General features: G+C 54.1%; 1 protein-coding gene across 2 annotated transcripts; it reads left to right on the plus strand.

Moving 5' to 3' along the window:
* Positions 1-5962: 5962 nt before the first annotated feature.
* Positions 5963-26412, plus strand: LHX2 (LIM homeobox 2). Of its 2 annotated transcripts, none has more exons than XM_075559059.1 (5): positions 5963-6082; positions 7513-7715; positions 8692-9099; positions 14455-14653; positions 25989-26412. In XM_075559059.1, exons 1-5 carry the CDS (start codon positions 5963-5965, stop codon positions 26274-26276), a joined length of 1218 nt encoding a protein of 405 aa, XP_075415174.1. In that variant the 3' UTR covers positions 26277-26412. The 2 variants fall into 2 exon arrangements, with proteins under 2 accessions (XP_075415174.1, XP_075415172.1); XM_075559057.1 differs by having other exon boundaries at positions 8692-9095; positions 14448-14653.
* The last annotated feature ends 317 nt before the right edge of the window (positions 26413-26729 follow it).

Consider the following 26729-nt stretch of genomic DNA (forward strand, 5'->3'; position numbering starts at 1 on the left):
GTGTGTAAGGGGTGCAATTAGCTACTGTATATTTTGTTACATTGTTCTGTAAGAATAATCTGATGTGACAGATTTACCTTGTTGACAATGTGATTTAAGGAGGGCTCAGATACAAACTTTCTCCACCCCAATCAATAATTGTAAATCCCTTTGCTGAAATGAGCCATCTCTGACCTAGTATTCATATTTCTCTTAGCAATCCACTGCAATAAAATGAACATTTTGTCACCACTTTGAGAAACACTGCCAAACACCTTAAAACACATGTCACACGCCAGCAGCCCCTCATTCCCCTCCTCCAGGGAATTTCTACATCTGGAATCATAATCACAGATTAAAAACCTTGACAAAATTGCATCTGAGCACATTCCTCTCCGCAGCCCTTACTTTCTCATAACATTTAATACAATATTAATACTGCTACCGAATGGCAGGAGGGAGGAAAAGGGCTGCCAACCTCCGAGTTTCCTGATGCATCATGTTCAAACCTGAAATTCACACTTCGTGTTTCATTTTAAGTTCAGTGCGTTTAACAGGGCCCTAGAGAGAGGGCCCTGGTTCGTTCCCAGCCTGCTCAGCTGACGCCCAGGGAGGCAGTTTAGGAATTGTTCAGATAGCTGCAGGGAGAAGGGGAGGAGGAATTGGACTCCTTGCTGCCTCAGCTGGGCCAAGCCATGTATCTATCCCAGTGTCAGACAGGGGGTAGGGGTTGGCCTTCTTCCGAAACAACTAACGCCCGCCTCACTAGTATATAGTGTCCATGCTGGTGGTCAGCAGATTTTCCTGTGTGGCGTGACCAAGGCAATGAGGTGATTTCATAAAGAGAGAGCCATGCCTGAGCTGATTTGCTGCTGAGTGCCAGCCTCCACATCAATATGGACACTCTCCTTTGCTCCGCAAGGTTCACAAGCACATGCTGGGAAAGAGGGGGTCCTTGAGGACAATAGGGGGGCTTCACCATCCTGCTTGTGACTCGGAATTCCGCCTTTGCTTGGAGAAGCTCACAAACATGCATTCCTGTGCTGCAGCAAGGACTCACCATCCCTCTGTTCTGAAACAGGAGACAGACAGGTTAGAGCAAGAAGGAAGGTGCAGACCCCACTGGGGGGCTTCTGGGGATATTCACGGCACTCTGGAAGTGGATTTTCAGCTCTTTGGTGGCTTTAGACAGTCCCTGCCATTTTCTAACCAGAATTAGGGTCAAGGCAGATCTCAGCCATTCCAGGGAACCCAGTGTGGGGTGCTCCCTCTTTGAACATGTAAACTGCCACATTTCTGTACTAAGTAGCCAGCAACTCTAGCGGCAGCCTCATTGAAGAAGACAGAACACACACAGTTTTGTTTTCCTGAGCAAGATTCACTTTGGTAAGCAAGGACTAAAATTTGCTAACCCACTTTACAGTAATACTCAGAAAACAGAGACAGGCAACTGGACCTGGGACCGCTGCAGCTAGCAGTTTTCAGAACACAATCCTTTCTACCAGGCAAGGAAGAAAACGTGTGTTGGGGGGGGCGGTTTCCCTCCTCCTCCTTCTTCACAGTTATTCTTCAAGCGCTACCCCTCCCCCCATCGCCAGCACCACCTCAGAGTTTGAAGCCATCCCTTGGCAGTGCCCAAAAGACCCAGCCAAGGAGGGTTACTCCCCCGTGCGGAATCCTTCCCTGGTGGCTCCCCCAAAACGGCATTTTCTCTGCCTGCCTTTCCCTCGGGGGAGACTCGGCGAGCCTGCAAAAATCTGGGCGCCCGCTCGCTCGCTTGTCAAGAAGCAAACTGTCTTCACATTCTCCAAGAGCAACATCCCTGCCTAGGAAGAGGAAGGAAGAGGCAAAATAAATAAAACCAGTTAATGTTGTAGTTAACTTGCAAATCAAGTAAATCTGTTGGTGCCGTATTTGAGAAATAAACCACCAGAGCGTCACAGCAAACACACTTCTGAACGTCTTCATTTTGATGTAATGGTATATCAGCGTCAACTATCGCTTCCTCTGCTGGTACACACGGCCTGATGCCGCGGGAGGAGGGTGCCCATGTTTACCACCGAGTGAGATGACTAATTACACCTTGTCAATCACTGGCTATGAAGACATAAAACCAGCGCACACAATGAAGTAGTTGCCTGCAGCGTCAATTAGTTGGCGATTCGGAGGTTATTGCGTGGCCCTGCTTTGGTCGCCTCTAATAACGGGACGGAGCGCGGGGAACTGAGCCCTGATCAATCACCCTCCTTCCGTGGCTGCCTCGCTCCCTCCCCCCCGCGCCTGACCTGGTCTCACTTTCTTCGGGGAGTCAGGCGCGTCCTCCCTGCACAGCCCCGGCTCGGCGGCGCCGGCAGCCACGGGAAGTTTGCGCGCGGCCGCTCGGCAGCCGGCAAGCCGGCAGCCCGGAGCCCCGCAGCCGGAGAGGAGCGTCGGAGCTGGTGGCCCCTTTGTTGGAGAAGGCGTGGAGGGAGCGCTTTTGTTCTGAGTTAGTCACGGTGGCCGGCTGGAGGCTGCTGCCTCATTATGCGCCCGGTCTGCTCGCAGGCGAGGAAGCAGATGGCGGGGAGGTAGGCAGCGGCGAGAGTGGCCAGACCTGAATTCCGTTCACCTGTCACCTTCCACAAAAGGCAGGTTCCAAGGACTTAGGGATTCGTTTCCCCCGTCCTCAAGAGGAGTGGGGGGTGGGGGAGGTTGTCCAGGAGCTACAGTTTACGGAGCCCCTGAGAACTCTGTTTACCCGTCCGGGTTTGCCCTCTCTCCCTCCTCCAGCCCCGGCCCCAGACCCCCGCCCCCCTGCCCCTCGGCTAAGACTTCTCGCACCGTGTAAATGTCACTCACGTGTCAGGATGTGTGTTTACAGCCTGTTCCTCTCCTTGTTTAGTCTCTGCGGACAGGGCTCAGCGGCTGCGTGATGTCCCCCAGCCATGGGGGTGGCGGGGATTAGCAAAGTTACCGGCCTCTGAACCCCTGCCCAAGCGGCCGCATCGCGTCCCGCACCCGGAGACCGTAGTTTCGCCTTTTGCAGACCGGAGCGTGCAGTGGGTATCAGGCGGGGCAGAGGGATACATAGGCGGGTGCACCTAAGTGCCAAGGTTGGCTGCCTGGAAATCTGCGGTCCGATGCGTGCTGCGGGTCAGAGGAATGGTGTAGGAATCATGTGCGTATATGTATGAGGGAGCGAAGAGTCACAGAGTGGCCTCCCCCTCCCCCCCACACTTAATTCCTCCTCAACTTTTCTAGGGAAAACCCATTGCAGTGTTCCCTCCCGGTGTCAACACACTCAGCGTCGTTGCAAATATTTTTTTTTTGCCCTTGGGATACCTCCAGACGAACGCTAGTGACTCCCAGATTAGACTTTCATTCCCTGCTTTCCTTCAAAAAGTGCCCAGATGCGTCAGTAAAACACGCCTGTGTATACATGTAGGCATCCCCGTGGCCGGGTTCCGGCCGTATGCAGGCGCCGAAGTACACACGTCTTTGTGAACACACGCGCACGCGCGCCTTTGGATTTATGGTCTTTCCCTGGCGTTTGGAGCATCTGTGCACGTGCAGCGTGTACACATATACTTGTAACTTAAAGAATTCCTTACAGAGACGCAAAACATGGCCCGGGGAAAGCGCTCACACTGGTTTAGGTAGAATTGTTGGGAGCACGGAAGTCTCCATAGACCTGTTCCGACCCCTTCCCAGAGGGCATCATCCTTCCTGCACGCCTGGACTCCTTCCTACCTGGCGATTTTTGCCAACAGAGAGGAACATACGCGTTTGCCGTGATTGGGCATTCCATGCACACTTCTATTTCTGTCTAAAAGTTATGTACGTGTGTGGAAAGCGTGTTCTCTGCTTCCTCAACTCTCTGGCCTCAAGATAAATGGCAGAGAACCCCCTGTTTAGCCCCTACCCTGTCTTGGGGAGCAGACCACTTCAGACTGGTGCCCCCACCCCACAATTAAGTAGTCAAACCCGCCTCCAAAGTAGCCTTGGAGCCAGGACAAGGGGCCCTGTAACGAAATTAGATTTTCTCCACAGTCGGTCACTCCTTATTTCTGAAATCTCCCTTCCCCACACATCTTAAAAGAATCAAGTCTCCAAGAAATCCTTTGCTCAGCTTGAGGTCTGGGAGAATGGAGCTTGGTTTTCCCTTTAGGCCTGCTTGCTGGTTCATCCAGAAGCGGTGCTGGCAGGAAGCCAGGTGGGCTCAGACACCGCTGGATCTGTGTTCATGGAACACACAGGGGTCACCGAATAGGTCCCCTGGCGTTGAAGGACCTACTGACACCACAGTATCTCAGGAGTGGGGAAGTTACCAATAGGAGGAGGGGTCCTGAGGGAAAAGAGGGAGTTTTCTGAGCATCTACTGTAGACCAGGCGTGTCATATGTGTTATATCCATGATCTCTGTCCGGCTTCATCACATCCCTAGGAAGGAGGCCATTGGGCCTCGACGAAAAGGTCAGAAATAGGCTAGGAGGGGCAAAATCTCTTGCCTGTAGTTACAGTGTAAGTAATCAGCAGATTGGAGCTTCTGCCTATGGAATTTCCTAAAGCCATGCTGGGGTGGGGGCATTCTTCCAGGCTGGAGAAGACGGGAAAGAGCAAGAAGTGCTAGGCGCTGGGCCATACTTAGATGGAATCCTCGCTCCCTTGAAGCCCTACGGTGCAGGCTGCCACCCCTACTCCCGGGAGTCAGCTCTCCCGCTAGCTCTCCCTTCTGGGTCTCTGGCCTGGTCACCCAGAAGCCATCGCTGCCGCCCTCAGGCGAAGCTTGGCGGGGAAGCGGCCAAAGTCTCCCGAAGCTATGCCCCAGGCCTCCTTTCCCGGGCCTGCCTAGATGGTGCCCGAGGCCGCGGCTCCGGCCTGCCCCTTGACTGGGAAGACTCCAGCGAGATCTCCTCGACCTCTGTCTGCGCCTTCTTAGGATAGAGACGGCGGGGAGAGCGAGTTTAATTTTTCTTCCCGAAGGAAATCTCAGGACACAGCTCTTAAAACTCCGAACTCCTCGCCCTCCCCCCACCCTCTCTTCCGCCTCCTCCCTCCACCCTCGCCCACCAGCTCCACTCTCCACTTCTCCCGATTCTCCCCTCCCTCTCAGGTCTCCCGCCTTCCCGGAGCACGCGCTGCCAGGGCCCGGGGCGGCCAATGGCGCGGCGGCAGGACGTGATGTCAGGCGCGGCTGTAGAAAAGGCGCGGAGGCTTGCGCTGGCGCGGACTGCCGAGCCGGGGCTGGGCTCGGCGCGCCGCGCGCTAGGAGAGCATTGCGCGCGCTGGGCCCGCGGCCGGCGGCTCCTCCTCCCACTCTGCTCCTCCTCCTTTTCCCCTCCTCCTCCTTCTCCTCCTCCTCCTCCTCCTCCTCCACCTCCTCTTCTTTGCCCCTCCTCCTCCTCCACCACCTCCTCCTCCTCTTCTTCCTCCTCCTCTTCAATTCTCCTGGTGGCTCGACTCGGCTCGCTGGTTTCGGAGAAACCCCTACTCCAGTGGCCGACTCGGCGCCCAAGCGGGTCGCCCTGGGCTGGGGGCGCGCACCCCAGGGAGGGGAGGGGTCTAGGTAGCTGAGCCACCGCAGGCACCTAGCCGATCGCGCTCGCGGGTGAGCCCCGACCCAATCGTCGTTGCCTCAGGCAGAGTTTGCGCCCCTGCTTTGCGCCCTGGGCGCCGAAGCCGGGCGGGCGATGCCCGCGGCGTGAAAGCGCCCACAGCGGGCGCCGACCTCTGCCCTGGTCTCCGTGCCCTTGTGACCCCGGCTTTGGCGCCGCAGCCCAGGCGTCCCGCGATGTAGCTGCCCCTACGCCTCGGCGGGAGGCGTCCTGGCCTGCGGGCGCCCTCGGCCCGGAGCCCGGCCTGGGGGCACAGCCGAGCTCGGGCGGGGCCGGGGCCGCGGTGGCGATGCACCGGGCCCGTTAGCGCCGGGAGCGCCGGGCAGCTGAGGCGGGGGGCAAGCCCTCCCTCGGAGGAGCCGCGCCTCCGGCCCCGCCGGTCCCGCCGCGATGCTGTTCCACAGTCTGTCGGGCCCCGAGGTGCACGGGGTCATCGACGAGATGGACCGAAGGGCCAAGAGCGAGGCTCCGGCTATCAGCTCCGCCATCGACCGCGGCGACACGGAGACGGTAGGCGCTCGGCAGATGGGTAGGGGCTGAGAGCTGGGCCAGGGCCGGGCCGATCTGCGTCTCTGCTTCCCAAAGTTTGTGGGCAGTTTAGGGAGCGAGCGTCCTTCGTGCCGCCCGGGACTGGGAGCTGGCGTTCACAGGCAGGGCCCAGAGCTGCTGGGGCGAAAGAGGGAAACATGGATGGAACTGAAATCTCTTACCCGCAGGGTGGACGAGACCTTTTCTCCCAGGGTAGGAGCAAGTCTGACTTGCGGCCCAGGCAACTACCTAAACTTACCTCTGGCCTACCGCTTTCCACACGGCTGCTGCGAATCAACAGGGAGTCTTGGGGCTCCAGCTGGGCTCCGGTTGCTCCCCGCTTCCTGGAAAACCAAGTTCCCTCCTTAGCGAGGTCACAAGGACCAGAGTCTTCCTGGCCATCGCTTTTCGTTGTTCACGTCCCTGGCCTCCTGGCCGACCAGACTTCGCCAAGCCAGGAGCTCAGAGTTCAGGCTTTGGTTTGGCTCTATCGGAAGGCGAGTCCATTAGGATCTCCACAACTGGCTCCGCCGGCCTAGCCCCAAATAGCCAGTTCCTTGCCTCTGATCTCCCCAGAGATTGGAGAGCAGACGCTGCCCAAGAGGAGCCCAGAAATGACCTTTAGAAACCGAGGAGACAGGGAGCATCGGCCAAGCTTCTCTGCCCGGAGAACAAGAGCGGCAGCTCTAGTCGCCTCTTTTAGGCACCCGCTGATCGCTCTTAGGTTAGGGGAGGGTTTGGATCGGGCTAATTCTGTACCCAGAGACCTTGAGGGTGCCCCTGCTCCCCACTCAACATCTTTTGGTCCTTTGATCTGTGTTCAGGATCCAAGAGGGCCCTGGCAGAAGGGCCAGGAGCCCCCTCTACATACTCTGGCCTAAACCTTTGGCTTCTGGATCCAGAGGTCACTAGGCTGCTGTTTAAGGATTCCATTTGTGCGTTGAGAAGTGTGTGTGTGTGTGTCTGGGGGGTGGTGGTGTGACTTTCAATGGTCACCGGACCCTTTTCCAGGGCTCAGCCAGAGTGGCTCCTTTAAGGAGCAATTGGGGAACTGTTGGAGAGCTTGGCTGGAGCGGCTTCTGCTGTCCCAGTCCCCAAACACAGCTTGATCCTTGCTGGGGAAGGGCAGCGAGCAGAGGAAGGGTGCGGAAATAAGGCGGTGGGAGAGCCAGCTAGGCCAGGAGCCCGACCTGGGCCTGTGGTCGGTAGCTTGCCCTGTGAAGGCAGGCCTGCTTCTGAGCCTCCAGGATACAAGCCTTTGGGGGTGGGGGCAGAGTGTGGCGCGCTCAGGCAGCACCCTTTGCGTTTAAGACTAGCTCTGGTCTTGCCGGGAGCTGCGGACGCCCCTTTTGCGGCGCCGCAGGAGAAGCCTGATGCAGGCGGTGCCCTCTCTCGCCTCCCTCCCTCCGCAGACCATGCCGTCTATCAGCAGTGACCGCGCCGCGCTGTGCGCCGGCTGCGGAGGCAAGATCTCCGACCGCTACTACCTGCTGGCAGTGGACAAGCAGTGGCACATGCGTTGCCTCAAGTGTTGCGAGTGTAAACTCAATCTGGAGTCGGAGCTCACCTGTTTCAGCAAGGACGGCAGCATCTACTGCAAAGAAGACTACTACAGGTAGCCCCCCACACTTCAGAAGCCACTGCCTCTCTGAATCCCTTCCCCGGCTCAGGATCAGTCTTGTCCCTCTCTTACCTTCAGCCCTGGAAATGGGGTTCCCTACTAAAGAGCCCTTACTTCAAGGAAACACTAACTGGGTGACAGCCTTTTATAGAGAGAAATCGGGCAGCTCTTGGAAGGAAATGTAGGGATTCAAAGAAAGCAACCAGCTGCTCTCCCCTCGGAGCTTAGACCATAAGCAAGCTTGGGCTGTGGTTCCTGCACTCTTCTCCCTCTGAAGTTTCTTGCTTATACTTGTTGCGAATACACAGGAGGAAACAGAAATAGCACCATCCAAACCAGCAGGGCAGCCTGGGCTGATGAGCAACCAAGTTGGAGGGAGAGCTGGGGGAGTGGGTGTGTTTCTGGGTCTTTGGGCACAGTGGGGCTGAAAACTGGCCAGGAGGAGAGGATGGTAATCATTCGAGGCTTCAAATTGCCCATTTCTCCTTCTTTCTGGGTTTAGGGTTAGAATCTGTTTACATTCTTTCTCTCTCTCTTTCTTTCTCCCCCTGTATCTGCGTCCTACCCAAGTTACAAAGGTCTGTAGGCTTGCCAGGCGCTGGTGTGGAGGGTAGGAGTAAAGGGTGGAAAAGGGGTAAGTGGGGGAATTCCCCCCTCCCTGTCCCCAGCAAAGACTTTCCAAGGGCTTGCTCAGCTTTGGGTCACATAGAAGCTTTTGGAGGCATGGAAATGGTTAAGGGGGCTATGGTGCAGGGCAGGACCAGCCCTGGGACTGGTTAAACATTTAGCTTTCACTAGCCCCATTCTCCAGTTTAAAGAACGGGTTGCCCATCTCCAGGAGGAGGAGGAGGAGGAGGAGGGGATTGCCACCACCACCCCCAGTGGCAGCGGCAGCACCTGGAGGAGGGGTGTGGGAGAGGGGTTACATGACCGAGTGTCCCCACCGCCCCTCCCTTGACGGCCCCTACAGGCGGTTCTCTGTGCAGCGCTGCGCCCGCTGCCACCTGGGTATCTCGGCCTCGGAGATGGTGATGCGTGCCCGGGACTTGGTTTATCACCTCAACTGCTTCACGTGCACCACGTGTAACAAGATGCTGACCACGGGCGACCACTTCGGCATGAAAGACAGCCTGGTCTACTGCCGCTTGCACTTCGAGGCGTTGCTGCAGGGCGAGTACCCCACACACTTCAACCACGCCGACGTGGCAGCGGCAGCCGCCGCGGCGGCCGCAGCTAAAAGCGCGGGGCTGGGCGCAGCCGGGGCCAACCCGCTGGGTCTTCCCTACTACAATGGCGTGGGCACTGTGCAGAAGGGCCGGCCTAGGAAGCGCAAGAGCCCGGGGCCTGGGGCGGATCTGGCTGCCTACAACGCTGGTAAGTGCCAGGCTCACTGAGCGACCCGGTCGGGTTTGGGGGCGGTTAGTGGCACCAGCGACCAAGTCTGGAGGGAACCTCGGTGCATTGAACTTAGAAGGGGTGCTCTGGCTCTCAATCTATGTGAGACCCAAGCTACAGATGGTTTGGGCAGGAAGATGTGAGCTCCGGAGGCGTCAGCCCACATGCCTTCGGCTGGAGCTGGAAGAGGGGGCGCATGCATGCATGCATGCATTCCTGGCTGCTCCTGGTGCAAGGTCTTGTTGCAGAGAAATTGGGTTTTAGCGGTGGCTTTTTGGTTTGAGACTTGGCTGTGTTTTGCTGGCCTGAAACTGCAGGGGTAGGGAAAGCCAGGCAGGCCGATGGTGTGGCTGAAGGCTGGGGAGCTGAGGATTGAGGCTGGGCTGCAAGGGTCGCAAAAGAAAGAGCTGGTGGTGGCCAGAGCCCTGAGCTTGCCTGGGCTGCCTCTCAGTAGCATGAAATGTCCCGAGGGCAGTAAGCTAGGGGACCTTGGACCTTGGAGCCTTTTCTGAGCAAGAGTTTCGGATAATTGTGCCCCATTTGCTCCTCTCACCCAACCAGGTCTTGCTTTGCCCAGACACTTTTTCCCAAGTTCCCAAAGCCTGAGGGGCACTAAGGTGAGGATTGAGACCCCCACTCAGGGAGCCTGGCGCTGGAGGTTGAGACCAGAGCTGGCATGGCCTCACACAGAGGGGAGGAGGTAGGGAAGTGAGGGAGGGGGGGACTTATTTTGCATTTCCGGTGTCTTTGAACCCCAGGCCTTTCTCACCGGTACTGGGTACTCTCCCACGCCCCTCCCAGCTCAAAACAGCTGCAGAGGTTCTGAGGCCCGGCAAATTGATGTGAACACCTGCCCCAAGTCTGGACGGGCCAGAAAGGTTTATGGCTCCTGGGCTTCCGAACTAGAAAGAGTTTATTTGCAATTATTTTCTTTCTTTCAATTGGGAGATCATCGCGTTGGAGTGATTTTGTTTTCTTCCTCCTCCTCCCCGCCCCCTCCCCCCGCCCCCCTTCAAACACGCAACTCGGGGTGAGGGGTGGGGAGGGGGAACCAAATAAATCCAACACTATGGACTAAGGCAAGGGGACCACAGAGCCCAGGAAGTCCGAGAAATTAGAGTGATTTTGATCTTAGAAAGTGTGAGCTGGCTGGGGAGGGAAATCCGTTGCGGCGGGGCAGGAAGTCTCGGTTGGATCCACCGAAGTTGCTTGTTGTGGGGTCGTGGACTGTGCGGATCTCTTTAGAACTAGGGGGAAATCCATCCCCACCCCCACCACGGTGGTAAATGGGAGCTGGCCAAGGCGAAAAGGATGCGGGCGGCTTTGGAAGGCACCACCAAAGATGCCGCTTTCCAGAACTTGCACCCCTTCGGTCCCACCACCCTGAAAATGAAGAATAAACGGAGTCCCGGCAGGATCCCCTCCAAACAAAGCCTCGTTTATTTACAAAGTGGGGCCAGCCTCCTCCGCTAGGAAGCAGCGGGCGCTCTGCGGGCCCCAAGGCGTGCGGTGGCTGGGGAGCGGGATTGTTTTCCCTGGCGTAGACTAAGAACCAGGTCTGAAACCTATGGGTCGAAGGTGCCCAGATTTTTCTTCCCACCCCCCACCTCCCGCTTTCCAGCTGCCCTTCCTTCCCCACGCGACGCCCGGACTGCCGGGCGCGGTGAACCCACGGAGTTTCGGGAGGTCTGGCACCTCTCGGCAGGATCCAACGGCTCACGCTAGGTTCTGCCCACGTGCTCTTTGGTCCGTCTTCCCCCCTCCCCCCCTTTCTGCTCTTTCTCGTTTGCCTTTTCCCTTCATCTCTTTCGGTCTGCGTCTCTCTGCGGGTCTCACTGTGTGCGGGTCGCCCTCCCGGTGCGCGCATCTCAGGCCCTGGCAGGGCTCTGCGTTCTCGCAGAATCCGCGCGGAACGCGCCGACGCCGGCCGCGCGGCTCGCTGATTCGGGGCTAGGTTGGGAACATGGGGCGCTGGGCCCAAGCCAGCCTCCCCAGGTCTAGCTTTCGCGTCACCGCTCCCGGGCACCAGCGGGCGAGAACTGGCCTTCGCGTGGTCTACAGGGCGACAGGGACTGAAGAAGGGACTTTGGAGGGTCCGACTCCTTAGCATTGTGTGGGTGCGCGCGCGCGCACGCGCGCGCCCCTGTTTCTCGCGGTAGAGACCCGAGCTTGATGTAGGAGTGTCCCACACCCGGGGGCACAGCGACACGGATCCCGTGAAAAGCCCGCGGGCTTGGGGACGGTCCGGCCGAGGAGACCCGGCACGCTGTTAAAGACGGGTTGCGCCGGGGGTCGGCGTAGGGAGGAGGCGCCGTCGGGGCGCCCGAGCCTGGCTTTAGCTGAGGACAGCCTGGGCCCGCCGGGCTGCAGGGTCGGCAAGTCCTTCCGGGGCGGGGGCCGCTGCGTTCGTCCTCCCTCGGTCCGGCCCCGGAGGCGGAACTGGACCCCACTCCCCGCTCCCCCCTGCCCAGAGGGGCTGCCCGAGGGCCACGGGTGCGGAGTGGGCGCGAGGCCCGGGCCCCGCACTGGGCGCCGGGTTTGCGCGCCAAGGCCGCAGGAGTCCCGCGCGGCGCGGCCGGACGCCGAGGCCTCCCCCAGCCCCAGCTTTGTGTGTGTGTGCCTGGCGGCGTAATTACTGATTTGATTCCAATCCATTATTTAGACAATTGAACCTACAATCTCGTCTTTAGTAAAATGAGGCGAAGTCAGATTTGATTACAGGTTCAGTCCCAGCGACAAGAGCTCGAAACCCGATGGGTTAATAACAGATCACGAGTAAATTATTCATGATTTTACGAGCTCTTTAGCTCCATTGAATCGGCCTAATTGAGAGGAAAAAAAAAAGGGAAAGAGAAAGCCCGGGTCCTCCTCCTCCTCCCCTCAGCCCCTCGCCCCTCTCCGGATCCAGTCCTGGGGAATCTCGGCAAGACCCGGGGAGTTAGGGGGTCTGGGGCACTGGTTAAGCCTGGGCGCAATGGGCCACTTTCTCCTGCTGTCGTTCCTTCCCTTCCCCCAGCAGCGGCCTCTTACCCAGGCGACAGGTCTGCCCAGGCCTCTGGCCACTGTCCTAGCTTTCTTCCCTCTCTCTTTCCACCAGTGCCCTCTCTCTCCCCACCCCTTAACCCGTAATGGCTTTGGAAGAGGCCTCCCTGGCCCAGGGACGGTCTCCTCCAGACCCAGGACTCAGTTACCCTCCTTGGAATCCGCCCGCCACAGCCCCCCAATTCCAGGCCGCCTTTCTTCCTGAGCTTTCTCATATTTCTGTCTTTGTAGCGGCTTCTCCTGTCACCCTTCCTCATCCCTATTGCTGTCTTTTCAAGGCTCTTTCCTCTTCTGCCCCGGCTCTGTGCACCCCACCCTCTACGGGTTACTCTCACCATTCTCTGTCTGTCTACCCTCGACTCTTTCTCTCCTATCTCGCTTTCTGTCTCCTTCCCTCGCACCTCCCCGCCCCCACCTAAGGGGCCTCACTAGGGCACGTCCCCTGGGTGAAAGGGGCACGGGGGTCCCCACGGAGCTCATTAACAGCAGCGAGGCCTGGGTGGGGGCTGGGCTGAGAAATGGGCCCAGAGGTCCCCAGAGGGAGGCTTGCCCCATCCCCTGTGGAGCTGGGGCCTGGGGGCAAGAAGAGGGTCGCTCCTGCAGTGCAGCGGGGGGGCCTGGCAATTTCTGTGGATCCAGTCCGGAGTCATTCTGTGAGGACTTTAAATTTATGGACACCGCCCCCCTCTGGTGGAGTACCTGGGTGGGTGTGGGGAAGGGGCCCTTTAGGAGAAGTAGCCCATGGCAGTCAGCTCCAAGGTCAGGGGCAAAACCTGCATCTCGCAAAAGCTCCCTGTGGGGGTTACTCTCCTTCTGGGCAGGAGGGGGAGATAGGTCATCAGGAGGAAAGAATTTAAGCCTCAGATACAATGCAAGACTTAAATTTGGATTTCAAGTACATATTAAATATGATATATTTTAGTACATGGATACCCTGTGAAGGATTTAGGATATTAAAAAACTGGAAACATTATTTGTCGTTTCTCTGAGATTCAAATTTAACTGGGTATTGGCAGCTGTTTTCGGGGGGGGGGGAGGTGTTAAGGGGTGTAAGATATCTCCCCTGGTCCCCATGTACAGTGATGGCGTTGCCCCTCCTGGGAGGTTATCCCCAAGGCAGGACCTTGCGTGTGGAAGTGGTGAGGAGACTCAGAGTCTTGCGATGTCTCACTCAGCTCCTGGTTTTCACCGCTGCCCTGGCACAATGTCTTCGAAGCATTGACAGCCAGGTGCCAGGGTGTGTGTGTGTGGCTTCTGGATGGGGTCAGGTTCCCCAAAGGGTCAGGCCTTCATCCCCACTCCCCGTTTATGCTAATATGCGTGTGTAGCTTCATTTTCCTGATCTTCTGTTTTCTCCTCTCTAAAGTGGGGGGAACAATAGTCATTGCCAGAGTGAACAATAGTGGTCACTGCTTAGCACAGTTGTGAGTGAAGGTTCAATGTTGTATGAAAAGCCAAAGGCATACAGTAGGTGTCTAATACCCCTTCTCTTTTCCAGTTTGATATCTCTCTCTCTCTCTCTCTCTCTCTCTCTCTCTCTCTCTCTCTCTCTCTCTCTCTCAGACTGCAGGTAGATTTTGGAACTCCCTAAGCCTCATTTGCCCCCTTTGCTAAGCCTCAGAGGGCAATGGTGAGGATTAAACTAGAAAATGCAATTCCCGCCCAGCACGGAGGCCCTGGGAGCGGTCAGGACTTTCCGTTGTGGGAACTAATGAGGGGGCAAAAACAAAACAAAACAAAAACCCGAATCTCCCTTTCAGCCAGTGCCTACCAGATGCCTACCCTAGACACCACAGGAAAGCCCAGCTTAGCCACTCTCCTCAGGGAGTGCGTCAGGGAAACGGAAAGAGCCTGGGCTGAGAGTGTGTCTCCTGCCTCAGTTTCATTATCTGTAAAAAGGGGGAAAGAATGCCTAGTCCCCCCCCCCCCCCCCAGGTTGTGGTGAGGATTCAGCGAGAGTGTGCATTATCTGCATCAGAGTAAGCTGCCATTGTTATGATTATCATTACTGGGGGCTCAGGATGGTTGGGGCTGGGGATTCTGGCAGAGCTGGGCTTGAATCCCAGCGCCCCGGATTTTCTAGCTGCTTCTGGGCATGATACTTTCTCTCTCTGAGGCTCAGCTTCTTCATCTGTAAGATGGAAACAATACTCCCATCCCTGCTTGGTCCCCAAGAGACACTTTTGATGGCAGGTGGGGCGGGTGTGGTTCTGGCAGTACTGTGGCAGGGGTGGGGGTGGGGAATGTGGCTGTGGAGGTTCACCTGCCTACTCTGCGCCCCCTCCCTAGCACTGAGCTGCAACGAGAATGATGCTGAGCACCTGGACCGGGACCAGCCATACCCCAGCAGCCAGAAGACCAAGCGCATGCGAACCTCCTTCAAGCACCACCAGCTTCGGACCATGAAGTCTTACTTTGCCATTAACCACAACCCCGACGCCAAGGACTTGAAGCAGCTCGCGCAGAAGACAGGCCTCACCAAGCGGGTCCTCCAGGTCAGCCGGGGCCAGGGCAGGAAAGAGGGCGCCTGCAGCTGCCAGGGCCTGGGGAAGAAGCCCACACCAGCCACCGGAGGACCTTTGGAGTCTGTGTCTGCGTTTCTTTTCGTTTATCTTGTTTACTACTTCGGTCTACTCAGTCTGCCTCTCTATCTGCTTTTCCATCTTCCCCCCTAACTTTATTTCCTCTCTTTCAGTTTTTCTGTCTGTGTCCTGTGTTTCCACACCCAGTTTGTTCCTTTCTTGTCAACAATTCTTAGTTACTCTTTACTATTCCCGCGACAACGATGTTCAAATGCGCCCATGCTGTAAAAGGTGCGAGCATTTCAGATAGGCCACATCGCCACGTTCCTCAGCGGAGACAGCTGTTAGCTGTTTGCTCCTTCTCTCCACCCATTTCCCCTAGTTTGTCTCCTCTTCTGATCTCTATCTCACTACTTTCTCCTCCTCCCTTTGATTTGCCTGGCATCTCTCTAGATTTCTCCTTTATTTCTCTTTGTTAGATTCCAGATTCTTCTGGAAGCATGGTTTGGAAGGGCTGCAGGTGGGTCCCGTGGGATGGATAAGCAAGGTCTTCAAAGTTCTGCCCAAAGGGTGGTGGGAGCAACAGGTGTGGGTGGGGGGGGCCTCTGTAGCTGAGTGGAAGGCACTTACATTTGAAGGTGTTTTCTTCGTCTATAGAGAGCTGGGGAGCGGGCACCCTCACCAGGTCCCAAAGCCAGTCTCGGATGCCAGAGGGGGTCAGATCACCAGAGTAGTGGTCTCCGGTGCCAGCACAGGGCAAACCCACCCAGAGCCAAGGGCGGCCACTTCTTTCTAGCTGTCCCCTTAGGAGTCTAGCATGTTCACTGTCTGCACCACCCAAGCACACCTCTCCCCCCAATGGACGGTAGCTAATATCAATTATGATGAATTCATGAACTGATATGAATTAGCTAGTTTGAAAGTTCTTTTGGTTGCCGGACATCAAGTTCCCCTAGCCTGCAATGAATAAGGCAGGAGAAACCCCGCCCCTTTAAGCCTCAGCGTGTGTGGTGATCGGAATATTTCTTTAGGTAAGAAAATTGAGAGATGAAGTGACCTGACCAGAGTCTCCACAGGGAGGAAGGGGCTGGAATAGGTGTCTAGGCCAGTCTGTCCCACCCTTCAGCCTCCAGGTGGGGATTGAGGCCCGCAAGGTGACAAGGATCGGGGGACAGTAATAACAAGGGAGGGTGCGCAGTTTCACAGGCAGTGCTAAACAACAACAACAACAACAACAAAAGGGAATTAAAAACTTGTGTGATGGCAATGAGGGAAAGGACATGTGACTGGGGCGCAGGTCCGAGGGCCTGGAAATTTGGATCCCGAGGCGGGCTTGCCTCCGCGGGCTGGTGCGCGGGTCCCGCTGGTCCCCGCGCTGCTGCCCAGGGAGGCAGACGCTGTCCAATGGGATGCTGGTGCGCCTCTCTGGGCCCGCCCCGAGCCTGGAACTTCCTCCGCGGACCCCACCCTCCTCTTTGGGTCTGTTTTGCTCCGGTGGCCGAGGTCCCACTCGTGGGCGAGTGTGAAAGACAGTACTCCGCCCACTGGGCCCTCTAATCCACTTTCCTCACACTTAAGTTTTTTGGGGTGATGTCGAGCCAGCCATTTCGCTTTCCCCTCCCGTCTTCGGTCCTGAACTGGCTTTGGAATCGGGGCTTGCAATCCCTGATGCTGCCTCCTGGGGGCCTTGGTCTCATTCACATTTTTCTAGTTAGTGGGAGAGTTCCTCCCTTTCCCCAAGGCCTATGCTCTTGTTTTGGCGGTGAAGGAAGGGGTAGTGAAGCAGGCAGGAACAGGAGCAGGGTAGAACTGGGTTCTCTTGTCCCCCACTCAGTGGCTTGGTCAATGCAGCTCCTTGTCCCAAGCCATAGCTTTCTCATCTGTAAAATGGACACTACAGGGCAGCGGCCCTCAACTTGTGGGTCGCCACCCCTTTGAGGGTGGAACGACCCTTTCACAGGAGTCAGCAGATTTATGACAGTGATGAAGTAGCAACGAAAATAATTTTATGGTTGGGAGGTCACCACCACATGAGGAACTGTAGTGAAGGGTCCAGGCATGAGGAAGGCTGAGCACCACTGCGGGAGGGCCTATGTCTTTCCTGGTTACTCAGAGGGTCCCAGTCAGGAGTAAGAGCCAATCTCTACGGGTCTTGCAAGGCCCGGCACTTCACTGCTTGACTGAGGGGCAGAGCAGTTTTCCAGCACAGGCAGCTCTCAGTTTTCCATGCTACCAAGTATATATTGAGCACCCATTGGACTTGGCCTTGGAGCGGAAGATGCTGGGGAGACAGAGATGGATGAACCATGGTCCTGGCCCTGAGGGAAGCCACTTAGGAGGTGGAGAGACCCACATTACCAACAGCCAGTTTCCCCACAGTGTAATCTGTTGTGATGCTCAGAGGAAGCGGGACCACTACCCTGTGTTTGATAAAGGTTTCTCTTAGGGTCCTGAGTGAAGGACTGCCTTGTGCCCCCCTCTCCCAGAATCCAGAGCTAGAACCACCTCCTCCACCTTGGGCACTCAGAAGCCCAGACTGTGAGCTCATTGAGGGAGGAACATGTGTCTGTCAGTCACCAAGTGTTGGTATGCCTTCTGTGTATCACAGACACTTACTGTGCCTGCTGCCGAGTGAAAGGTGGATGTTCCATTCATCCGGGGGCTCCTTAGAAGGAGGCTTGGCATTCTGCTTCTGAAAGGTCACAGCCATTGAAAACTGTATGGAGCAGATCTGGGTTGCTGTGAGCTTAAATTTACTCGATAGCCAACTGGTATGGTGGTCCTGAGGTGGTACAAATTATTTCGTTGGATTATGAACCTAAAGGTTGGAGGGTCAAATCCACCCCATTGAGAAAAGTCTGGCCAGCTGCTCCTCTAAAGACCACAGCCAAGACAACACCAGGGAGCACTTCTCTGTAATCCATGGAGTCACCACGAGTCAGAACTGACTTGATGACAATGTTGTATCAGGTTCTAGACTCAGCCCGTGAGATGCAGTGGCTCATTGAGCTCTCATTGCCAGATTTCATCGTCCCCTCGCCCCACTTGTACAGAGGGGAACACCGAGGCTTAGCTAATCTCCCCTTGATCAAAGTCACCCTTTGCTGGGACACAGCAGAGCTGGTTCTAATCCAAGTCAGCCTGATCAAAGGACATGGCTCTTTCCCACCTAGCCAACCCAGCACTGACTGGTGGCACAAACAATGAAATGTTTGGCTATTAATTTACCGATTGGCTGTTCAAACTTATCCACCCAGTTGGTGAACAGGAGAAAGATCATAAAGATTACAGCCAACATTTGTTTGTAAAGATTACAGTTAAGAGAACCCCAACTGGGTTTGCTCCAGTTCTACTCTGTCCCCAGGGCTCACATTTGGTTGTTGCAATTTGGTGACACCTAACACCAATAGCAGTGTTGGGGTGCAGGGTGTACTCCGGGCCTGTGCCGACCACTGTTTCTTCTTCCTCCCAGACACCCTAGTCTCCTGCTCCAAACCTGACATCCTTACCACTGCTTCCAACCATCCAGCTGCTTGCAAAACATTCTCTCCTCGGATACTCATCTGACCTTAGACTTTCTCTGTCCATTCAACAGATGAGAAGCTTGAGTCCTAATGAGATAAGGCAAATGCAGTAGGTTACAGGAGCCAGGCACTGGCAGGGTAGGACTCCCTCCCAGGTCCCCTGCCTGCTGATGGACCATCTGGGGGAGATGAAGCCGGGACAGTTTGTGAGGAGGCAACTGGTGGTGCGGCTTTGGAAGGTGAAGATGGGTTTAGAGCCTGTTGATTGACCGCTGTGAGCTTGATTCCTTATCTGTGAGTTAGGGAAGAAGAATAGTGCCTTCCTTGAGGATTCTCGAGGATTGGAACAAGGAAAGGTAGAGTACCAGCATGGTGCCTGCTAGTACACCAGGAATGCCCAGGATGTAGTTCCTCTTCACTGGGTCTATGTGGGGGACCCCCCTTCTAAATTGGAAAAGCTCCGCCTGGCGGAGCTTTCATAGTATGAATTTTTCCTGTCACGTGAGCATCGGGCAACTCGCTCTGTGTTAGTGTACCCAGTGGCATCACCTGGGAAAGTTTTCTCTGGTCACAGTGAATTTTTTTGTGAAAGCAGTTTTGCTCAAACCTCATTTTATTATTATTATTTATTTATTTTTTTGGTGATGGCTGATTTAAGAGAACCGTGTGTGGCTGTGAATTTTCTTTTTCCTGCTTGGGAAAAGTGCTGCTGAATCTGTCATGATTTGAACACCCCTTACAAGGAGAGCGTTACAGGAGAAACTCAAATGTGCAAGTAGTTTTCTCGTTTCAAACAAGGAGAAATGTCGCTCGATTACAAACCTTGTTTTGGACATCTGTCAACTTCCTCAACGGATGAAAATGCCAACTCGTAGTGCATTTGGAGCTTGCTCACCAGGTCAGACTGTTAATCAAGCTTTCTATTTAGAGGTTCTGAAAAGATTGCGTAACAGAGTGCTACCAAAAAGGCCTGATCTGTGGCAGATGGGAGACTGGTTTTGCCATCTCAATGGGCCAGATTTTAACAAAAAAACAGCTTGCCTCTCTTGCCCCACATACCTGACCTCTCTCCCAAGGAAGAGAGACATGAAGGGACAGCAATTTGAGGACGTAGAAGAGGTGAAGTAAAAAATGAGGGAGGGGCTGTCAGTCATCCAAACAGATGAGTTTGAAAAATGTTTCCAAGAATGGAGTTGCAGATTTGACAAATGTATTAAGTGTCATGGAGAGTACTTTGAAGGTGATAAGGTTGTTTTGTAAAAAAATATTTAAATAGATAGCTTTAGCGGGGGCAAGAAAAATTTGGGAGTTTTTTTGGCACCCCTCCTGTACCTACTTAATAGTACTAGGCCTTGGGCGCCCCCTGCAGGTACTCCCCCCAAACTTGTTGCCAAATTCAACCCTTCTGAGGGGGCAGGACTGAGTTGGTGTAAGGGCTATGATGCAGCACCTGGTGTGCACTGGTGTGTGTGTGTGTTAAGGGATTCTAGGATGTTATTATGTTTGTCAACAACATACATGAGCATCACCGTGGCAGGTCTGGGATGACTGTCCTTGCTGGGCTTCGGACTCTCCTGATATTCTACCTGAGTGACGCTGGGCAAGTGACTTCACCTCTCTGAGCGTCAGCTATGAGATGGGGATGAGGATGAGGATGAGGATGGCTACGAGAAATAGATGCGATTGTATCCAGTGCCATTTAGCAAGTGTATATTAGGGGCTTAAAATGTTCATCTCTCTCACACTGAGTGTTCAGGGTTCCTTTCAAGACGGCTAATAAGCTCTCCTGCTCACATTGAAAACTGTCATGCTCTCCATTCTGCAGATGTGGAGACCGAGGTTCTGAGCCTGAAGTCTGGTCCTTGTCCTGAGTCTCACAGCTAGCAAGCGACGGAGCCAAGGGTCAAGGCCAGATAGCTCTGCTTTCAGAGCTCTTTCCAGTACTGCACAGTGAAGGGATTGGGACCACTCCCCCCACCCCCACATCACCCCGGCCTTGTGTCTAGCTAGGGAATGCAGTGATCAAACAGAGGGGAGGAGGAGTGGGACATAGATGCCATGTCTTGGTAGGAAAGCAGAAACCCTGTTGTAAAGCACTTAGCAAATAAAAAGTGCTCAAATTTGTCATCAGGAGCAGCATGACAACTACAATACTCACTCTTCATCAGTGGCCAAGGTTGCTGGGAGACAGAATGGCTCCGCGAACAGAGATCCATTAAGACATGAAGCCTTGCAAATGAGCAGAGACCCGACCATTCTTCAGTCCGTAGATGCCTCTCTGAGTTGCCTCTCTCCCTTCCTAGGGAACAGCCAGGAAGCTGAAGATTAAGATGCTCTGGCTTGATGGAGCAGGAGCTGGGGATGGTGAGCTGATTGATTTGGAAGGAGAGAGTCTCCTTAGGAATTCCTCGTGTGATGCATTTTAACTACCAACAGTCTGAAAACACGCTTCAGACCATCACTGATCCCAGTTGCCTGTGAGAGAGAGAACGCAGGAGCCGAGAAGCCTAGCTTCTCTGTTTCCTCACCAGTTCAGCAAAGGCTCGTATACTGACCTCCTGTCATGCGCTTGGGGCAGGACACTGGTGAGCAGGACAGTGAGCCAGACCTCTGGAGCGTATATGCCAGGGGAGACAGTTGTGTTGCAAGGTGCTGTCTGAATTATTAAATTGAGGCTAAACTCTTTACTTTTCTAGATGTTTGAATATCGCAGACCAGAAGTATTAAAAAAAAGATTTTGAGACCAGATAAGTCCAGGCAGTACTGAAAACCTACTATCTTTCTCTGGGCGATCGGAGCATGCTAGCATTGGAAAGTTTTGAACATCTCCCACATTTATTTGACCGCAAATCTTTATTTCCAGAGAACCCTTGGGAAAAAAAATAATAAAATGGAAGAAGTGATAAACCAAAACCAAGCCCATTGCCGCTGAGTCATTTCTGACTCAGTAACTCCATAGGACAGGGGAGAACTGCCCCGCCGGGTTTCCCAAAGCAGGCTGAGCCTGGCGCAGCTGTGGGGCTCAGGCTGCCCACCTCTCAGTTAGCAGCTGAGCACTTCAACTGTTGTGCCACCAGGGCTCCATTTAAGACCTGCTAGGAAGGAAAAATACAGAGCAGACAAGACAGGCACCTGGCCTAGCAAAGGTCCGGGAAGGCTTCTCCGAAGAGGTAGGGTTTAAACCAGGCCTGGTTACTTGGTTTGAGTCTCAGTTTCCCCACCTGTGAGACGAGGATCATGAACATTGCTCAGTCTGTTGTTGGCACAGAGCTGGGGCGCACTTCTGGTCCAGTCTTGGATGACTTAAGCTGGTTGGAGTTTCGTACATGGTTTGGCCTGAATAGAGATGAGATCTTGGTCTGGAGAGATGGAGTGAATTGCCCAAGACCTCACAGCAGAGTCATTCTATTCCTGGGCCTCGAACCAAAGATTACTGAGTTCCAGTCCAGTGAGCGTTATTTTTGCTGCTTTAAACAACACGTATTTTGAAAAGTTTACAAGTTGTACAACGTGGCATACTCCTATATGGCCACAATGGTATAGATCCAGCCTGCTGGACTCGGTATTTCTGGGTTGCCTTTCTTATTGTACCTTCTGTTGGACTGTTCATCAGACAGTTCAGGAAGCTGAGGCAGGCCTTCCTAGTGCCTACCTTGTGGTGCCATTTTGAGGACTAAGTGAGTTAACGTGTACACAGTGCTTAGAACTGTAAGTGAACACTGTTTTCTTTATGAAGTTGCGGTACCAGAAGCCATACATTTCTTTAATTCTCTTCTCATATACCATTCATCACTGTGCCCTTGTGGCTGTGTCGACGGACTATGACAGGACTCCTACTTTGCCTCATGTGGTTAGATGTTTTGGATGCAGCCATTAGCTTGAATATATAGATATAGATAGATATCTCCTATGATGGTCCTCTTTGGCCATGAAGGGCCAGTCTTCTGTCTGGTTTTCTTAGAGCCCTGGGAGGGGACTTGCTACGGGCAAATGGGTTTCCTTGAGAAAAGGGCGTTTATGAGGAAAATCACAGCCTATGGGGCCCAGTTGGTACAGGAAGAAGGAGCAGATACTAATGTGGACTTGGGATTCCTCATCCACCCAGGACTTTTTGGGAACCTGCTATGGGTCAGACTGAGGCACTCAGCCTGCCATCGTGTCCTGGGCACCATTCTATACTTGAGCTGGGTCTCGTCCCCAACACACATCTCTGAAAATTACAGAACTATTATTGTAGGTAAGAACAAGGCTTGTGGGGAGAAGGCTTCCAATTTGTAAGATGGGTAGAGCATATCCCCCCCTTCCTTGTTGCATCTGCTGTAGGATTCCAGTCTCTTAGAACTCCAAAGGCTATAGAGGTCAGGGCGTGTAGTCCAATCCCAGTGAGACAATCCTAGAGGGACTAGCCAGGGGTCACTTGACTAATAGCAGAACCAGAAGCCACATCCAGTGCTCTTTCTACTGCACACAGTTACCACCTCAGCTTCTTGACTGGCTGGCTTATCCAGTCATTGGCTAACACCAGATGAGAGCATGGATAATTTTTTAATGGCAGGGACAATCTTGGATTCCAGTCTCACCTTGGCCTCTGTGTCACCAGGGTAAAGTGACTTCACCTCTGACTTTTAACTCTATAAACTAAAAACTTACTGCCGTCAAGTCAATTCCAACTCAATTTGAGACAACCAGCCATTCAGCAGGAGAACGTTGAGGATTTGTACTTCCGTAAATAGTTAAGAGTCTTGGAAACCCAAAGGGGCAATTCTGCCCTGTCCTATAGGGTCCCTATGAATTTTAACTCTAAAATGGGGATAATAGCAGCACTTGACTCTTTGGTTTCTCATGGGGATAACCCATCACGATACATTCCGAAGGTAGCATGGTACCTGGCAGGAACCTTGGGAGTGTTATGGGTTAAGCACTGGGCTGCTAGCCACAGGTCATTGGTTCACACCCACCAGCCCCTCTGTGGGAGGAAGATTGTAAATCCCACAGAGATTTATAGTCTTTGAAACTTTCAGGAGCATTTCTCCTCTGTTCTCGTGGGGACATTATGGCAGCAGGCTTTTGGATATGGTCGCTATGTGGTAGCTACTATTAGCTCAACATACATTACTCATTCTTTTTCCTTTGCCGGTCTCTGGACCAGGCTCTGGGGATAGAGATGACTTCGATAGGACCTCTGCCCTCAAGCACCTCTTGGGAAGGCCCTTCCTGAGACACGTGGGCGAGAAGCCTGATGAAAATCATGTCCCCAAACAAAGCCCCAGAGCAGGCTGGCTCTTCATGCAGGAGAGTCCCTGTGCCTTAGACCCAGTGATGCAGGGGTGGCAGTTGTGGAACATGTTGTCATTGTGTACAAACCCACTGTCAGGGGCAACGCCTGAGAAATAGCAAACAGCCCAACAGCCATCAGCTAACCAGATCCAGCTCTTCCTGAGGGCTGGTGAGCAACCTTCCCCCGCCCCCCTCTCTTCAGAGCTCCCCCCCTTCAACTCCCGCAAGCTCACTCATTGGCGAGAGTGTACACAGGGCAGTGACAAAAGGAGTGGCCTCCAGGCTGCGTCCGTCCGTCCGGCCGGCCAGGGCTTCCTCGGGGTGCTTTGTGTCCTTGGGGTCTTCACTTCCCCTCTCTCAGCACCGGCGGCGGAGGCGTTCTCAGTCAGCCATGCTCTGTCTGGCCTGCACAGTGAGTTCACCCCGACAGATTGCTGCAGGCTGGACGGGCAAGGGTGCCCCCTCACCCCCACGCCCCTATCCATGAGCATGCTGGGGGTGGTCTTGGAAGCAGCGGACTTATTTGCAAGCCCCCAGAAGAGGTGACAGGCTTTGTCTGGGCAGAAAGCCAGGGGACATGTGCTTTCTTCTTCTGGAGGGAGCTTGGTTTCCTGACTTCACAGAGCCCGCGTCTCCCTCCCTCCGGACTCCAAGATCCTCGCCTTGGCTGTGCTTTTAATTGAGCCCAAATTGTATCAGGCCACCAATAAGGCGGGTGTGAGGCCACCAGCCCCTGCAGCCAGGCGGTCCCCAGGGGAGGGCGGAGCCAGAGGTTGGCCCTTCCCACCCCTGCCAGAGACACTGAGAAGACAGGCAGATGCAGGCACATCTGGAAATGAGCAACTGGACACCCCAGCATCCCTCAAATTCCCCAGGCCCTCTGTTTTATGGGGAGGCTTCTAGCGGGTGTTTTCCTCACGCAAAGGGAAGTGAAGGGGCCCTGCCTCATGGGCTTCCCCCCTCCCTTCTTGGGGAGGTACAACCCCCCACAAGTAGCCTCTGATTTCCTGAGCTTTTCTCAGAGTATACACAGACCTCTGGGCCCCACTGGGTCTCTGTTTGTGGGGTGCATTGGACGGGTGGGCGTTCATGTGTGGGGAGGCTGTGTAAATGAGTCTGCGTGAATGTGAACGGTTGTGTGTTCCTAGAGGTGTGTGTGTGGATAGTGCCTGGGTGTGTCAGGGCAGAAGAAAAAATTTGAGTACACATGCTCACTCGGTTCTGACTCTGTCCCCACCCCGCCTCCCTCCTGAGCGGATATTGGGATGTGGCAGGTCAGGAGAGGGAATCTGTGCAAGGGGACAGCCAGGCCCACATAACCTCCTCCTAGGCCTTGATCTAATAGGGCAGCTGTTCCCACTCCGCCCACCTCCACCCTGACACCTGAAACCCAGTGGCCTAGAATACACCGTGACTTCTCCAACGGGTGGTGGTGGCAGGAATGAGGAGAGGTGTCTTTCCCCCACCCCTTTCATTTTAGTCTATTTATTGACTGATTCTGAAGTGTTCTTTCCATCATTTTAGTAAGGCTCAGACTCAAGAGGTTGTGGGAAAATTCCATTATCTGATAATTTCATTATTCCATGAAAGTTTTGAAGTCTTCTCATATTTCCCAGACTTACTAACCATGGAACAATCCAGAAACTATACTGAGAATTTGTGGAATCGTTTCTATCGTCTGCTTAAAAGTTAAAGGCACCCCCCCCTCTCCACACACTATACCCCCAACATCCGTGCCATGCACAAGGTTTCTCTAATCTTCACGAAACCGCCACCTCTGTGAAAAATCGGTGTTGATTTGGTTTGTGCATCTCTTCTGGAATAGCCTATCAAAATGTGTGCCCACACAGGTAATTTAAGATTTTTAGTTGCTGTGTGTCATTGAGTGGCTTCTAGGCTGTATGTTTTTTGAGGATTGGGACCAGCAACGCTTTTCTCCTGCAGAGCTGCTGGCGGGATTCAAACTGCCGACCTTGCAGTGGGCAGCAAGAAAGCAGTGTGTCTCATGGGAGAGGTGAAAAGAAATCATTCACAGGAAGTTTAAGACTCTCTGTTATTTCATCCAATATACTCAAAATATTATCATCTTGCCATGTATTTCTTCAATCTACAACTTGGTTTTGAAATTAGTCCACATTCTGTTTTTCATACGAAGACTTCACATCCGGTGGGTTATTTTCAGTGATCACAGTTGAGCGAGTTAACATACCAGATGTGCCTAGGGGCTCCTGTAGGGGGAAACACAGTCCAGCCCTAGAACCTCAGAAAAGAGATTAAAACAAAAAAAAAAGAGACTAAGACATTGCCAGTCTGACACCCACCCTGACCAAAAAGCAAGCAAGCAAGCAGACAAACACCACCCCGCCCCATCAGCATTTCATAGAAACCAGGGAGCTCTGAGTTGCAGGATCTGGGGTCTGCTCTGTCCAGCAGTCTTCCTTGCCCCCTTACCCCCAACCCCGGCCGGCCTTCCTCTAACCAGTCCTTTCCCTCTTCGCCCGCTGCAGGTCTGGTTTCAGAACGCCAGGGCCAAGTTCAGGCGCAACCTCTTACGGCAGGAAAACACGGGCGTGGACAAGTCGACTGATGCTGGGCTGCACACGGGGACGCCTTCGGGGCCCGCTTCGGAGCTCTCCAACGCCTCTCTCAGCCCCTCCAGCACGCCCACCACCCTCACAGACTTGACTAGCCCCACCCTGCCAACTGTGACGTCCGTCTTAACTTCTGTGCCTGGCAACCTGGAGGGCCACGAGCCTCACAGCCCCTCACAAACGACTCTGACCAACCTTTTCTAATGACTCGAGTCCCCCCCCCACCCCACTCCCCAAGCTCCACAATTTCTTTAAAAAAGAAATTATCTTTAGTTGAATTCCAAGTGTATTTTAAAATAGAGGCTTTGAGCAACTAACTAACCACATTTTAGGAACTCGCCTGGGAACAGAGGAAAAAAACAAAACAGAACAGAACAAACACCCCGTAGAACAAATGAATCGTGTGTTCGGCTAACGCAGCTGGTGTGGACGGAGGAATTACTTGGAAGATCTATCTGCAACACAACATTTGTGTCACTGTACAGTTTTGTGGACTGAGCGAAGAGAAACAAGAAATAATTTAAGTTGGCCAGAGCTTCTGTGTTTTCAAAGACTGCCACGTGCCTTAGGATTTACTGTCCTATCTCCATACTTTGGATGACTTTGTTCATTTCTCTCTCCCTCTTTTTCTCTCTGTATATTTATGACCAGAGCAAA

Source organism: Tenrec ecaudatus, chromosome 10 (assembly GCF_050624435.1).
Source record: "Tenrec ecaudatus isolate mTenEca1 chromosome 10, mTenEca1.hap1, whole genome shotgun sequence".
Classification (NCBI taxonomy): Eukaryota; Metazoa; Chordata; class Mammalia; order Afrosoricida; family Tenrecidae; genus Tenrec; species Tenrec ecaudatus.